This window comes from Pelodiscus sinensis, chromosome 1 (assembly GCF_049634645.1).
Source record: "Pelodiscus sinensis isolate JC-2024 chromosome 1, ASM4963464v1, whole genome shotgun sequence".
Classification (NCBI taxonomy): Eukaryota; Metazoa; Chordata; order Testudines; family Trionychidae; genus Pelodiscus; species Pelodiscus sinensis.
In genome coordinates this window covers 330,624,447-330,638,513 of record NC_134711.1, presented here as the reverse complement: position 1 = coordinate 330,638,513, position 14,067 = coordinate 330,624,447, and the positions used below count along the sequence as shown (strand labels likewise).

At 51.0% G+C, this 14,067-nt stretch overlaps 2 protein-coding genes across 2 annotated transcripts; both read right to left on the bottom strand.

The window, feature by feature from the left end:
• Positions 1 to 1,379: 1,379 nt before the first annotated feature.
• On the bottom strand, positions 1,380 to 2,342 carry LOC102443760 (olfactory receptor 52B2-like). The gene has a single exon (XM_006130330.2). It carries the CDS (start codon positions 2,340 to 2,342, stop codon positions 1,380 to 1,382), a length of 963 nt encoding a protein of 320 aa, XP_006130392.2.
• Positions 2,343 to 8,962: 6,620 nt separating this feature from the next.
• LOC102443516 (olfactory receptor 52B2-like) lies at positions 8,963 to 9,925 on the bottom strand. Its single transcript, XM_075922577.1, has one exon. It carries the CDS (start codon positions 9,923 to 9,925, stop codon positions 8,963 to 8,965), a length of 963 nt encoding a protein of 320 aa, XP_075778692.1.
• Positions 9,926 to 14,067: the final 4,142 nt, after the last annotated feature.

Sequence of the window (14,067 nt, the reverse complement as noted above, 5' to 3'; positions counted from 1 at the left end):
CGGTCTACAAAGGCATTCCCTGTTGACCGACCCGCGTCTTGACTCGCATGCTGTGCCAATGATCAGCTGAGCCGGCACAGTGCAGCGGCCATTTTTATTTTAATGAAGCCGGGGATATTTAAATCCCTGCTTCATTGACTATGTCGGGTAGCCTATTTTATATGCCTCTGTCGGCAGACGCATGTAGTCTAGACATACCCTAAGAGATTGATTATCTATGCTCTAAAAATCAAAAAGGGGTCCTACAAAAAGTGGAAACTAGCCAGAGACATAAGGCATAACAAGAAAAGACTCCCCCAAATATATTAGAAGCAAGAGGAAGTCCAAGGGCAGGGTAGGACCGTTACTTAATACAGAGGGGAAACCAATAACAGAAAATGTGGAAATGGCAGAGGTGCTTAATGATTTCTTAGTTCTGGTTCTCACCAAGAAGTTTGGTGGTAAATGGATGCCTAGGATAGTGAGTGCTGGATGAGGTCTGAGCCATTAGCTGTTATTTTAAAAAATCATTGAAGACGAGAGAGATTCTAAAAGACCGGGAAAGGGCAAATATAGCGCCCAGCTATAAAAAGGGAAATTAAAGGAGCACGGCAGAAAGGGCTGTAGGAGTCATAGTGGACCACAAGCTAAATATGAGTCAATCGTGAGACACTCTTGAAAAATAAGCAAACATGATTCTGGGCTGCATTAACAGGAGTGTCGTGAGTAAGACACGAGAAGTCATTCTTCCGCTCTACCCTGCGCTGATTAGATCTGTTAGAGTACTGGGTACAATTCTGGGTACCACGTTTCAGAAAGATGTGGTGACACTGGGGAAAGTCCAGAAAAATGCAACAAAAATTGTTAAAGGGCCAGAAACTGTGACCTATGAGGGGAGATTGAAAGAACTGATTTTTTTTAGTTTGGAAAGCAGAAGACTGAGAGGGGACGTAATGGCAGCTTGCAAGTACAAAAAAAGGTTTTCTGCAAGGAGGACAGCGTAAAAAACGATACCCATTAACCTCTGATGACAGACAAGAAGTAATGGTCTTAAATTGCAGTTATGGAGGTTTAGGATGGATGTTAGGAAAAACTTCCTAACGGTCAGGGTGGTTAAACACTGGAATAAATTGCCTAGGGAGGTTGTGAAATCTCCATCACTGAAGATATTTAAGAGCAAATTGGATAGACATCTATCAGGGATGATATGGATGGTGCTTGGTCCTGCCATAAGGGCAGGGGACAGGACTTGATGACTTCTCATGGTCCATTCCAGTTCTAGTGTTCTATTATTCTACATACTTTTCAAGCTGACAAAGGCAAAGTCGATAGTTACTACACCTCTGGAGTTCAAATGAGTATCTCTCTTTAACTACCATATGTATTTTCTGCTGTCTCCTTCAGCTCAACGGGAAGCTTCTTCCATAGCTCCGAAAGAATACTTTGATCAAACATTTCAGGATCTCTTTTGTTGACACCCCATAAATGATGGGGTTTAACATGGGCGGAAGCAGCACATGGAGATTGGCCAGTAGGTTGAGAATATAACCAGGGATGGCATGCCCATATTGGTATGCGGAAGGGGAGAAAAAGGATGGTATGTAGAACAACAGTATGACACAGACGTGGGAGCCGCAGGTACGCAGAGCTTTCAGCTGGGCGTCCTTCGATGGCAGCCGGAAGACGGCCCGGAGGATCACCACATAAGATACAGCGATGAGCACAGCGTCCAAGCCGATTACTAAAAAAGCCACAGCGACGCCGTACCAGAAGTTGACTGTGACGTTGTCGCAGGCCAGCCGAGCGATGGTCATTTGCTGACAATAGGTTTGTGGCAGGAGGTTGGTTCTGCAAAACCTCAGCCGCATCACAAGAAATATGAAAGGGAAAACGAGACAGAAACTCCTTGTGAGAACCGCCAGCCCGATCTTCCCGATCACAGGCTTGGTGAGCAGGGTGGTGTATCTCAGGGGGTTGCAGATGGCAACGTACCGATCAAACGCCATGGCCAGCAGGATGCCCGACTCGGCGATAAAACTGACATGGATGAAGAACATCTGGGTGAGGCAGGCAGCAAAAGAAATTTCCCCTGCACCGAACCAGAACACGGCCAGCATCTTGGGCACTATGGTAGTTGACAACAGCAGATCTACAGCGGCCAGCATGGAGAGGAAAAGGTACATGGGCTCATGGAGGCTTCGCTCTGTCACTATGATGAAGAGGAGGAGAGAGTTCCCCAAAAGAGCAGTAACGTACATCAGACAGAAGGGGATGGCGAGCCAGAAGTGAGACTCCTCCGTACCAGGGATGCCAGTTAGGATGAAGGTGAGAGGCACGAAAAAGGTGTGATTGTCGGCTGACATCACGCACCATCCCTTGGAGCTTCTATTCCACTTTTAGGACCTAAAAGCAAGAGAGAAAATCAGTGAGACCTGGAGGGGCAGCCGGGACTGGACTGTGTTTGGGGACAGAATCAGAGACCCCAGCAAACCTCCCTGGTGTGAGCAGCCTGTTCGGCGGGACCATGACCGCAGGTATACTCTCCTGCTACAGAACATCCCCATAATCACAGAGGGAAGGTGGTTTGGACGGCTCTGTCTTTGGGGTAAGCAAGCCCCCACCCCTCCTCCGCTGTTGGTGTCCAAAGTGTTTTCACACTGAGGGCTCAAGCAGTTACAGAACCACGTGGCTGGTTCCTCTTGCTTGGCTTTTGGAACACAACGTTGAAAGGTTGAGAGTTCAAATCTTACCAGAGTCACACAATTGGCCCTTCCATGCCCTTGGGTGGGGGGAGCTGCACACGGTGGCCATATAAACCTTATTTAGGGGTTGGATGCGATGACCTCCTGAGGTCTCTTCCATCCTAGGATTGTGTGACTGCCCGGTGTCACACTCACTGCTGCAGTCACCCCCCGGTGAAACCGGTGTGAGAGCAAAACCCCTTTGACTGGCAGCGCCCTGCTGGCTCCCTCGGGCATTGAGACCCTGAGCAGGCCAGCCCTCCTGCGCTGGTGTAAACTCATCCATCTTCTACCCCCACTGATTTTATGAAAATACGTGAAAAAGGGATATTTTCATTTTCAGGATTTGGCCCTAAATATGTGGGTCAATCTCACGACTCGGCTGTTCTACATGACTCACCTGTGCTAGGATATCTACACTGATCAGGGGTCTGAATGTTCCTTATCCCACACATGAACCCACCCCCTGTGAGATACAGCTGCCGCCTCTCAGCGGGCCCGGAGAGCTGCGCTGATGGGGGAGCTCTCTCCTGTGGCCATGGAGCTTCATGATGCAGCATTTTACTGGTAGAGCTGCCTGCATCCCTGCGACGGAGAATTGCCGCGACAGGAGGGGGCACGTCGGGCTCACCCAGCCCTTGTCATCAGTGGCTCCTGGGCCCCACAGTGGGACAGTCCCAGCTCTGCCCCTTGGCCCAGCTAATTCCTGCACCCGCACTGGGCCCAGCCCTGAGCCCCCACTGACTGACGGGCCGTGTCCCTGCATGGAGCCATGGGAGGGGGTGAGGGGATGGCAGGGCCGGAGGGGATCCCAAAGGAGGTTCCCTCTGACCAGCCCCATTAGCCGAGAATGGCCCAGCCCAGCGCCGCTGAGCCCCACAGCCAGCACCCCCCCGACTCCTGTGGGCGAGGGTCAGTGTCACCCAACACCCGCGGCCTGACACTTCCCCTCCGCGCCGGGCCAGGGGCGTTTGCTCAGGGCCAGGGGCTGCCGTGCTGCCCTGCAGTGCGAGGGAGGCAGCCCCCTTCCAGCCAACCCCCCTTCTCACATTTCCTAGGGGCCAGGGGTTTCCAGCCACCCCGGGGCAGATCCCTGCCCTTCCCAGGACTCACCAGGCTCCTGCCTCGGCTGGAATGAGCGATCGCTGCCTGGACACAGGGAGCTGCAGGGATGGGGACGCCGCACTGCGCAGGGCGGAGGGACAGGGGTGTTTATACAGCAGCCCTGGGAATCCCAGCGGGGGCTCGGAGCCAGCAGGGAGCCCCCGGGACCTGGCCTCTGAGACTGATGCTGGTGGGAAACAGCAGCCGAGAATTAACCCTTTCCTCTCCCTGGCTGTGTCTGAGCCTGTCTCCTGTTGTGTGTTATTCAGAAAGGCCCTTGTGACACTGAGGCCTCAGCAAGCAGGTAGTTCGGAATAGGAAGCCTAGTCTGAACTACCTAGTTCGTGCCGCGGGGCATGGAGTCTGAACTAGCGGACGTTTAAAAATGGCGGCGCCTGGCAACATGCAAATGAAGCCTGGGAAATTCAAATCCCGGGTTTCATTTGCAACTCCGGTTGACTACATTACCACCCTAGTTCGAACTAGGGTGGTAGTGCAGACATACCCTCGGAGACTATGGGTCTGTCTCCCAGAGCTTCTTGGAGTTTAGTATCCTGTTCCAGTATAGGCTGTAGTTTATTGATAATGTGTTGGACAGGTTTAAGTTGGGGGCTGTAGGTGATGACAAGTCGTGTTTTATTGTTGGTTTTTTTGGGTCTGTCTTGAAGTAGATGGTTTCTAGGTATTCGTCTGGCTCTTTTAATTTGCTTTTTTATTCCTCCAGGTGGGTAGTTGAGGTTTATAAATGCTTGGTAGAGATCCTGAAGTTTCTGGTCTCTGTCAGTGGGATTAGAGCAGATGGGTTGTATCGAAGGACACGGTCTCAACGACTTAATTACCTTCATCCTGCTCCAGAAGCCTTTTAAATCTGCACTTGAAAGGGAATCCTCTGAACTGTCATTCATGCTAAAATTCAACACTCTACGTGTCGGTCTCAACAAAGACACTAACTATCTTACCCATTACAAAGATAGCTTCCCCAATTATCACCTCTAATATCATTAACTCACAGACATTTACCTTCCCCCCTCCCCCGCATTCCCCTTCTGTTCTAAAATGTGATTTGTCCTTTTCATATGTGTTCACTTTTTTTTTAATTGTATCCTTTGTATATATGGTCATGCCTATTTTCTTCCACTATTTGATCTGAGGAAGTGGGTCTGGCCCACGAAAGCTCATCACCTAGGCTATGTCTAGACTGCAAGCCTCTTTCGAAAGAGAGCGTCTAGACTGCATGCGGAACTTTCGAAAGAGCAAGCCGCTTTTTCGAAAGAAAGCACCCAGTGAGTCTGGATGCTCTCTTTCGAAGAAGCCCTATTTACATTCAAGAACGCCTTCTTTCGAAAGAAGCACTTTCGAAAGAAGGCGTTCTTCCTCGTGAAATGAGGTTTACCGCCGTCGAAAGAAAAGCCGCGTTCTTTCGATTTAATTTCAAAAGAACGCGGCTGCAGTCTAGACGCAGGTGAAGTTTTTTCGGAAAAAGGCTACTTTTCCCGAAAAAACCCCTGAGTCTGGACACAGCCCTAATGAACCATCTTGTTAGCCTTTAAAGTGCTACATAGTCCTGTTTTTTGTTTCAGCATCCTGGGCACTATGGTGGTCGACAACAGCAGATCAGCAGTGGCCAGCATGGAGAGGAAAAGGTACATGGGCTCATGGAGGCTTCGCTCTGTCAGTATGATGAATAGGAGGAGAAAGTTCCCCAAAAGCACCACAATGTACAGCAGACAGAAGGGGATGACGAGCCACACTTGAGACTCTTCAGTACCAGGAAACCTGGTCAGGATGAAGATTTCAGGGGTAAAAACACTGTGATTGTCACCTGGCATCATGCACCGTCCCCTGTAGCTTCTATTCTGTGTCCAGCAACTAAGAGCAGAATAGAAAATCAGTGAGACTCGGAGGGGCAGCCAGGACTGGATTGTGTTTGGGGTCAGAATCACAGACCCCAGCAAACCTCCCTGGTGTGAGCAGCGTGTCGGGTGGGACCCTGGACCAGACTCACTCTCCTGCTATGGAACATCCCCATCCAACAGAGAAGATGGAGGAATAGCTCTGTCCCTAGGTTAAGCAAGCCCCTTTCCCCTGCTTTTGGTATCCTGAGTATTTTCTCACTTAGAGCTCAAGGAGTGACTCTGAAAATCAGTTACAACAGCCACTCGGCTGGTCCCTCTTGCCCACCTTCTTGTGGTGCTTTTGGGGCACAATGTGCGGTATTCAAAGGTTGAGAGTTCAGATCCTACCAGAGTCACACTATTGGCCTTTCCATGCCCCTGGGCGGGGGGAGCTGCAAAGGTGGCCTTATAAACCTTATTTGGGGATTGGACATGATAAGCCCTGAGGTCTATTCCGCCCTAGGGTTGTGTGATCTCCCGGTATCACACACACGGCTGCGGAGTCACCCCAGGTGAAACCGGTGTGAGATTAAAACTCCTTTCACTGGGGCTTTGGCTAGACTGCATCCCTCTGTCGACAGAGGGACGCAAATCAAACACATCGAAATTGCTAATGAAGCCGAGATTTAAATATCCCGTGCCTCATTAGCATAAACATGGATGCTGCTTTTTTTTTAAACTGGGCTTTTTTCGGAAAAAGAACGGCAGTCTAGGCGCAGATTTGTCGAAAATAAAGCCTTTTTCGACAGATCCCGTATTCCTCAAAAATGAGGATCTTCCGAGTATTCTCTCGGGATGGAATGTGAATGGGGAGATGTGTCAGTTATGGTGCTGTTGGGTGAGTTTTGAGTGGCTTGTTGGACGGACATTGCATCTTCCCACACACCTGAACAACTCACATTTGTGTAGCCAGTGGCCTGGAAGAGATTCTGTTAACTCCTCTGCTATCTTTCAATTATAGTCTCACACATTTAAGGAATTCTAAGTCAATCAGTGTTTCAGGGCTGCGACTGGCTTCCAGTGGCTTCGAGTTGGGGCCGACACTTCATGGCTGGGCCCTGCATGCCAAAGGGAAATAGGAAGAAGGAAAAACACCTGGAAAATAGAGAACTCGCTGGTTGAGCCTCACGTCCCTTCTGCAGCACAGAGGTTTTGGTACCCCCATGTCCTCAGTGCCTAGCATGGGGCAGGGAGTAGCACTCTCTCCATAGCCATAAATCACCAATCGCTGAGGCCTCACACTTTGTCGCATCTTCAGTTTGTGCCCCCTGTACACAGTAGGGGCTGCAGGCATCCTTCTGCCCTACCCCACACGCTCGTTGTGTGTCTCCCCCTCCGAGGGAAGTCAGGGAACACCCATTTCTTCCCCCTTCTCTCTTCTCTTCTTCCTTTTTCTGGCAGAGGAATCATCCCAGGGGGTGACCTTTGCTTTGGAGGCCAAAGCTGAGACGGGGGCGTTGCCAGGACATTGACTTGGCGTCCTCCTCCACCGCGGTGCTTTGTGGCGACCTCCAGCCCGGTGTCGGGGGTGGGTGGCAGGAGAGCTCCCCCCACCCGCCCTTCCAGCCAGTGAGTGGGGTGCTGGTGGCTTCTCTCTCTGCCCTTGATCTCTCCACCACAGCTCCCTGTGTCCGGGAGAACTGGCCAGGGCTGAGTGGGACCGAGCCCGACAGGACGTCTCCAGCGGCTTTCTCTGCAGGGCGCCGGGCGCAATCAGCTTGTTCTGTCCGTTCTCTGGCCCGTAAGCCTGTGACGGACCGGGCCGTGTCTGGGCACAGCTGAGGGCATCCGCTCAGGGCGAATTGCTCAAATTGGGGCTCCTTACAGCCCCCAGACTGGTGACCTTTCCAAACAGGCCACAAACCAGTCCCACAGAGCGCTTCAGCTGCCTGCCTAAGCCTCACGAGCAAAACCCCTCCGACACCCCAGCAATATCCGTGCCCCAGATGGCCCCGGGCCTCATACACAGGTGGGGGGGTCTTAGCACCCAATCCCACCTACCCCGAACAAGTTCTGTCCGGTCCCAAGAAACCAGCCACAGATCCCTGGTCAATTTACCCTCTGGACCTTACCCACAAATCACGCTGAGCCAATCCTTTAGCATCTAACATCTAAAGGTTTATTACCACGAGAAAGAAAAGCATGAGAGTAAGGTTGTTAAAGGATAGTACATTACATGCACCGAATCTCCCAGTTCTCGATGCAGGCTCTAGCAGAGATGTTACAGCTGCTGGTTTAAAAGTCCTTCTTCTACATCCTAGGATCAGGATGGGTCCACAGTTCTTTCTGGCTCTTCGATCCCTGCAATGCTGCCTCTGGGATGAAGTGCTGAGCTGAAGACCAAGATGGAGTCGACCACATGGCCTCTTTATCCCTCCTTCCTGGTCTCTTCTTGGCTACAGCAGGTCACCTGGTCCACCTTATTCCTGTGTTCCCTGCTGGTAGCCCTTAGGTATGAGTCACCCTCATTCTTTAGGTGTGTCCTTGGCCCATTGAGAGCCATTGTCCCACAGGGCCTCACTGATTAGCATGTCCATAGGCCGGGCTCTGCCCAATGCTCAACCACATGCAGAGAAATATTCAGTATCCACACTGATTACAGATTCCTAACTACACATGCAGACATTATACACTCACATGACTAGCGTACATAGGATCAGCAGACAGTGAGCTTCTATTCAACACCCCACATGACCCCCCTTTTATACCATTTTTGGGGCAAACACCCCCACCTATGGGTGCATCAGTGATCTGGCTGCTCCCCTCAAAATCCAGTAACGTGACAGAGCCCACCCCGGGGATCACAGACGGGTCCCAGAGGTGGGCTTTGGAGTTAGACTCATAGACTAATAGACTAGAGTCCCTCTCCCCCAACTTCCCACTGCCATTCACACTCCAGCTCAGATGCAGCGTGTCACAGGCGAGATGCCCACACGGTGCTCTCTCATGGTGACCTTGTCTTTGTTCTTTCTTGGTTTCTTTTTTCCTTGCAAGTTCGAACACCTTTTTCATGGTCTGGCTGCCTTGTGTGGACATGTGCAGCATTGTTGGAGCCCCATAGTTCTCAGGAGATTAGCGAGACAAGGTGAGGGAGGAAATGTATTTTATTAGAGCAACTTTGAATAGCAACAGAGAACAGGATTGAAGCCGAAACAGTGGAAGTCCATAGCTACAAGACCCCTGCTCCTCACATGGAAACCTGACTTCAGCTTCCAACTGGCAAAGCATTTTCTGTTGCCTGCGTTAGCTCAGCAAGAAGTTTCTCCTACAGCTTCGATCGAACAGGTTGATCAAACTTTTCAGGATCTCTTTTGTTGTCACCCCATAAATAATGGGGTTTAACATGGGGGGAATGAGCACGTGGCTGTTGGCCAGGAGGTTGAGAATATAACCAGGGATGACATCCCCATATTGGTGTGCGGAAGGGGAGAAAAAGGAAGGTGGGTAGAACATCAGGATGACACAGACGTGGGAACTGCAGGTGCGCAGGGCCTTGAGCCGGGCACCCTTAGAGGGGAGCAGGAAGACGGCCCTGAGGATCAGCAGGTAAGACACAGCAATGAGCACAGCATCCAAGCCAAACGCTAAAACACCCACAGCGACGCCGTACCAGAGGTTGACCATGATGTCGTCACAGGCCAGCCGGGCCACGGTTATGTATTGACAATAGGTTTGTGGCAGGAAGTTGGTTCTGCAAAACCTCAGCCGCATCACGAGAAATATGAAAGGGAAAACGAGACAGAAACTCCTTGTGAGAACCGCCAGCCCGATCTTCCCGATCACAGGCTTGGAGAGCAGGGTGGTGTATCTCAGGGGGTTGCAGATGGCAACGTACCGATCAAACGCCATGGCCAGCAGGATGCTCGACTCAGAGGTAAAACTGACATGGACGAAGAACATCTGGGTGAGGCAGGCAGCAAAAGAAATTTCCCCTGCTCTGAACCAGAACACGGCCAGCATCTTGGGCACTGTGGTAGTCGACACCAGCAGATCAGCAGCGGCCAGCATGGAGAGGAAAAGGTACATGGGCTCATGGAGGCTTCGCTCTGTCGCTATGATGTAGAGGAGGAGAGAGTTCCCCAGAAGCGCCGCAACGTACATCAGACAGAAGGGGCTGGCGAGCGAGACCTGAGACTCTTTGGTACCAGGGATGCCGGTCAGGATGAATGTAGCGGGGGGAAAAACGCTGTGATTGTCGGCTGGCATCCTACACCGTCCCCTGGAGCTTCTCTTCCGTTTCTAGGAGCTAAGAGCAAAATCGAAAATCAGTGAGACCTGGAGAGGCAGGTGGGATCAGAGTGCAACTGGGGACAGAAACAGAGACATCATCAAAGCTTCCTGGTGTGACTGCAGCCTCTTGGCTGGTACCGTGGAGCAGACACACTCTCCTGCTACAGAACGTCTCCATTTCAGGAATGGGAAGATGATTAGGTCATGCAGGAGGCACCCTACTGGGGTTGCTGTCCTCAACACTATCTCTCCTCTTCCTCTTTGCTACTGATGCTCTCAGAGTATAAATATGTAAGAACGGCCAGACTGGGTCAGACCAAAGGTCAATCTGGCCCAGTTCCCTGTCTTCCAACAGTGGCCAATGCCAGATCCCCAGCTGGCCGTTCCTACCCATCCTGTCTAGTAAGTATTGATGGACTTATCATCCATGAATGTCTCTAGATATTTTTTGAATCCTATTAAAGTCCTGGTCTTCACCACATCCTCCGGCAAGGAGTTCCACAGGTTCACTATATACTGCATGAAGAAAAATTTCCTTTTCTTTGATTTAAACCTGTTATTTCTTAATTTCATTTGGTGACACCCTAGTTCTTTTTATATGGAAATAAGTAAATAATTGTTCCTTAGGCACTTTTTCCATGTCAGTCATTATTTTATATTTCATAACCGTTTCCCCCCTTAGTCTCCTCTTTTCAAAGATGAAAAGTCCAAATCTTTTTAATCTCTCTCCATTTGGGACCCGTTCCAAGCCCCTAATCATTTTTGTTGCCCTGTTCAGAACCTTTTCCCATTCCAACATGTGTTTTTTGAGATGAGGCGAACGCACCTGTTCACAGTATTCAAGATGTGGGTGTCCCATGGTTTTATAGAGAGGCAATAAGATATTCTCTGTCTTATTCTCTATCCATTTTTAATGACTCCTAACATTCTATTTGCTTTTTTGACTGCCGCTGCACATTGAGTGGGTGTTTTCAGAGAACTATTCACATGCCTCCAAGTTCTCTCTCTCGAATAGTTGTAGCTAAATGAGTGCCCATTATACTGTACGTATACGAACACAATGTATAGTTGGGATTATTTTTTTCAATGTGCATCACATTACATTTCATTTGCCATTTTGTTACCTAATCACTTAGTTTGGAGAGTTCTTTTTGAAGCGCTTCACAGTCTGCTTTGGTCTAAACTATCTTGAGCAGTTCAGTATCGTCTGGAAATTTTTCCAATTTGCTGTTTAGCCCTTTATTAATTAGTTATTAATTAACTAATTCTCCAGATGATTAATAAATAAGTTGAATAGAAGTCGCAGTACGATCCCTTGCGAGGCACCACTTGAGAGGCAGAGACCTCTCTCCATTCTGAAAACGGACCATTTATTCCTACCCTTTTTTTCCTGTCTTTTAACCAGTTATCAATCCATGAAAGGACCTTCCCTCTTATCCCATAACAACTTACTTTGCTTAAGATCCTTTCGTGAGTAACTTTGTCAAAGGCTTTCTGGAAATCTAAGAATGCTATCTCCATTGGATTCCCCTTGTCCGCATGTTTGTTGACCCCCTCAAAGAACTCAAGTCGATTAATGAGACGTGATTTCCCTTTACCGAAATCATTTTGACTTTCCCTCAACAAATTCTGTTCATCTATGTGTCTGACAGTTTTATTCTTTTCTATAGTTTCTATTAATTTTCCCAGCCCTGGCATTAGACTCACTGCTCTGTCATTGCCAGGATCACCTCTAGAGCCCTTTTTAAATATTGGCATCACATTAGCTATCTTCCAGTCATTAGGTATGGAAGCTGATTTAAAGAGGACAAGTTACAAACCATAGTTAATAGTTCCACAATTTGAAATTCGAGTTCTTTTCGAAATTTCAAAACTCTTGAGTGAATGCCATCTGGTCCCAGTAACTGGTTACAGTTACTTTTACGAATTTGAGCCCAAACCTCATCCAATGACAGCTCGATCTGGGACAATTCCTCAGATTTAACAATGAGGAGTCCTGTGGCACCGTATAGACTAACAGGTTTATTGGAGCATAAGCTTTTGTGGGCAAAGACCCACTTCCTCAGATGCATCAGAAATGGCAGAGAGATCAATAGTGACACATTTTTAAAGTGCTTGTGCACAAACGGTTGATCTATGGTGCCTGTTCTAACCACCTTCCTCTCCTCTGCGTGGCACAGAATGGGTCCCTTGTTTTTTCCGGGGATGGAGGGGAAGCTGCCGGGTCTGTAGCTCTGTGGTTTCTTCTATCCTTTTTAAAACTTGGACACAATATTTGCTTTTGTGCAGCCTCCCCAAGCACTAGGAGTTCTCAAATATAGTAGCCAAAGACTCTGCAATTACCTCAGCCACCTCCCCCAGCCCCCTCAAAGGCATCAGATCTGACCCCAGGGACGTGGGCCTGCCTAGCTTTCTAAACAGTCCTGAACCTGTTCGCTCTCCGCTGAGGGCTGCCCGCCATCCGGAAGCTTCCCTGGTCTGGGAAGCACCTTCATTAACGCCACAAAGCTCAGCTGCGTGAGGCAGCACGTGCAGCCCAGCCGCCCCCGACACCGGCTACAGAGAGATGCCATGACAGAAGGGGGCACGTCAGGCTCACCCAGCCCTGGTCATCGGTGACTCCTGGGCTCCACGGTGGAACAGTCCCAGCTCTGCCCTTTGCCCAGCCACAGTGACTGACGGGCCGTGTCCCTGCGTGAAGACGCGGGAGGGGGTGAGGGGATGGCAAGGCTGGAGGGGATCCCAAAGGAGGTTCCCTCTGACCAGTCCCGTTAGCCGAGAATAGCCCAGCCCAGCACCGCTGAGCCCCACAGCCAGTGCCCCCCTGACTCCTGTGGGAGAGGGTCAGTGTCACCCAAACCCGCAGCCTGACACTGACCCTCCGCGCCAGGCCAGGGGCGTGTGCTCAGGGCCAGGGGCTGCCGTGCTGCCCTGCAGTACGAGGGAGGCAGCCCCGTTCCAGCCAACCCCCCTTCCCACATTTCCTAGGGGCCAGGGGTTTCCAGCCGCCCCGGGGCAGATCCCTGCCCTGCCCAGGACTCACCAGGCTCCTGCCCCGGCCGGGATGAGCGGTCGCTGCCTGGACACAGGGAGCTGCAGGGATGGGGAAGCCGCACTGAGCAGGGCTGAGGGACAGGGGTGTTTATACAGCAGCCCTGGGAATCCCAGCGGGGGCTCGGAGCCAGCAGGGAGCCCCGGGGACCTGGCCACTTAGACTGACTCAGGTGGGAAACAGCAGCCGAGAATTAACCCTTTCCCCTCCCTGGCTGTGTCTGAGCCTGTCTCTTGTTGTATGTTATTCAGAAAGGTTGTGGTGTTGCTGAGGCCCCCAGCAAAGGCTGCCCTGTTCTTTGACACCAGCTGCCAGCTCACACCTGACACACTCACCACACCACACTTATGGAAAATGTGCATGTAACATGTGCGTGTGGCATGTAAGTTGTGGGCAGACAGCTTGTACCTGGCCAAGCCTCATGCGCAAGCCACAGTTACGCCAGAAGGTCCCACCTGTGACCCAGTGATTTATGGACAGGGAGTAGCAGTTAGTCACCAGGGCACAGTGTGAAGGTGACGGCCCTTCCAGGAGGTGTTGTCAACCCACCATGGCTGGCAGGGGAAGTAACTCCCGCCTCTGTGGTCCAGCCCGGCTCCTTCACAACATGGATGGTGGAAACCCCTCAGACAACTGGAACCAATCGACCAGGCTTGGAAGTAGATGCAGGCACTTGACCACCGAGGGGATTGTCCTGCCCACAGACAGGGGCAAAAGTTTGCTTCGGTAAAACACAATTTCTTGCAATGTCTTTCAGGTCCTGTACTATCCCAGCCCCCTCCTGCAGGGCAGAGGACCCGTAAGAAATGTCCGTGTGCGATTGAGTGCTGGAGGGGTTCGGGGCAGACGGTTGGGTGTGTGGAGGGTGCAGACGGGGCAGATGAGGATTTTGCAGGGTCCAGGGCAGCACAATTTCACGGGCTCCCCCTTTGACACGGTGCATGCACGGGGCTTCTTGAAGTGCGGGGCTCGGGGCGGCCGCCCCGCTCGCCCTGCCCTGTATCCGCCCCGGGGTGCAGACATGATGGCAGGGTGCTGAGGGTGCACGGGGGTGCGGGAGTCAGGG

Excerpts from the sequence above, each read along its gene's own strand:
- LOC102443760 (XM_006130330.2), bottom strand. The coding sequence starts at position 2,342 with ATGTCAGCCGACAATCACACCTTTTTCGTGCCTCTCACCTTCATCCTA.
- LOC102443516 (XM_075922577.1), bottom strand. The coding sequence starts at position 9,925 with ATGCCAGCCGACAATCACAGCGTTTTTCCCCCCGCTACATTCATCCTG.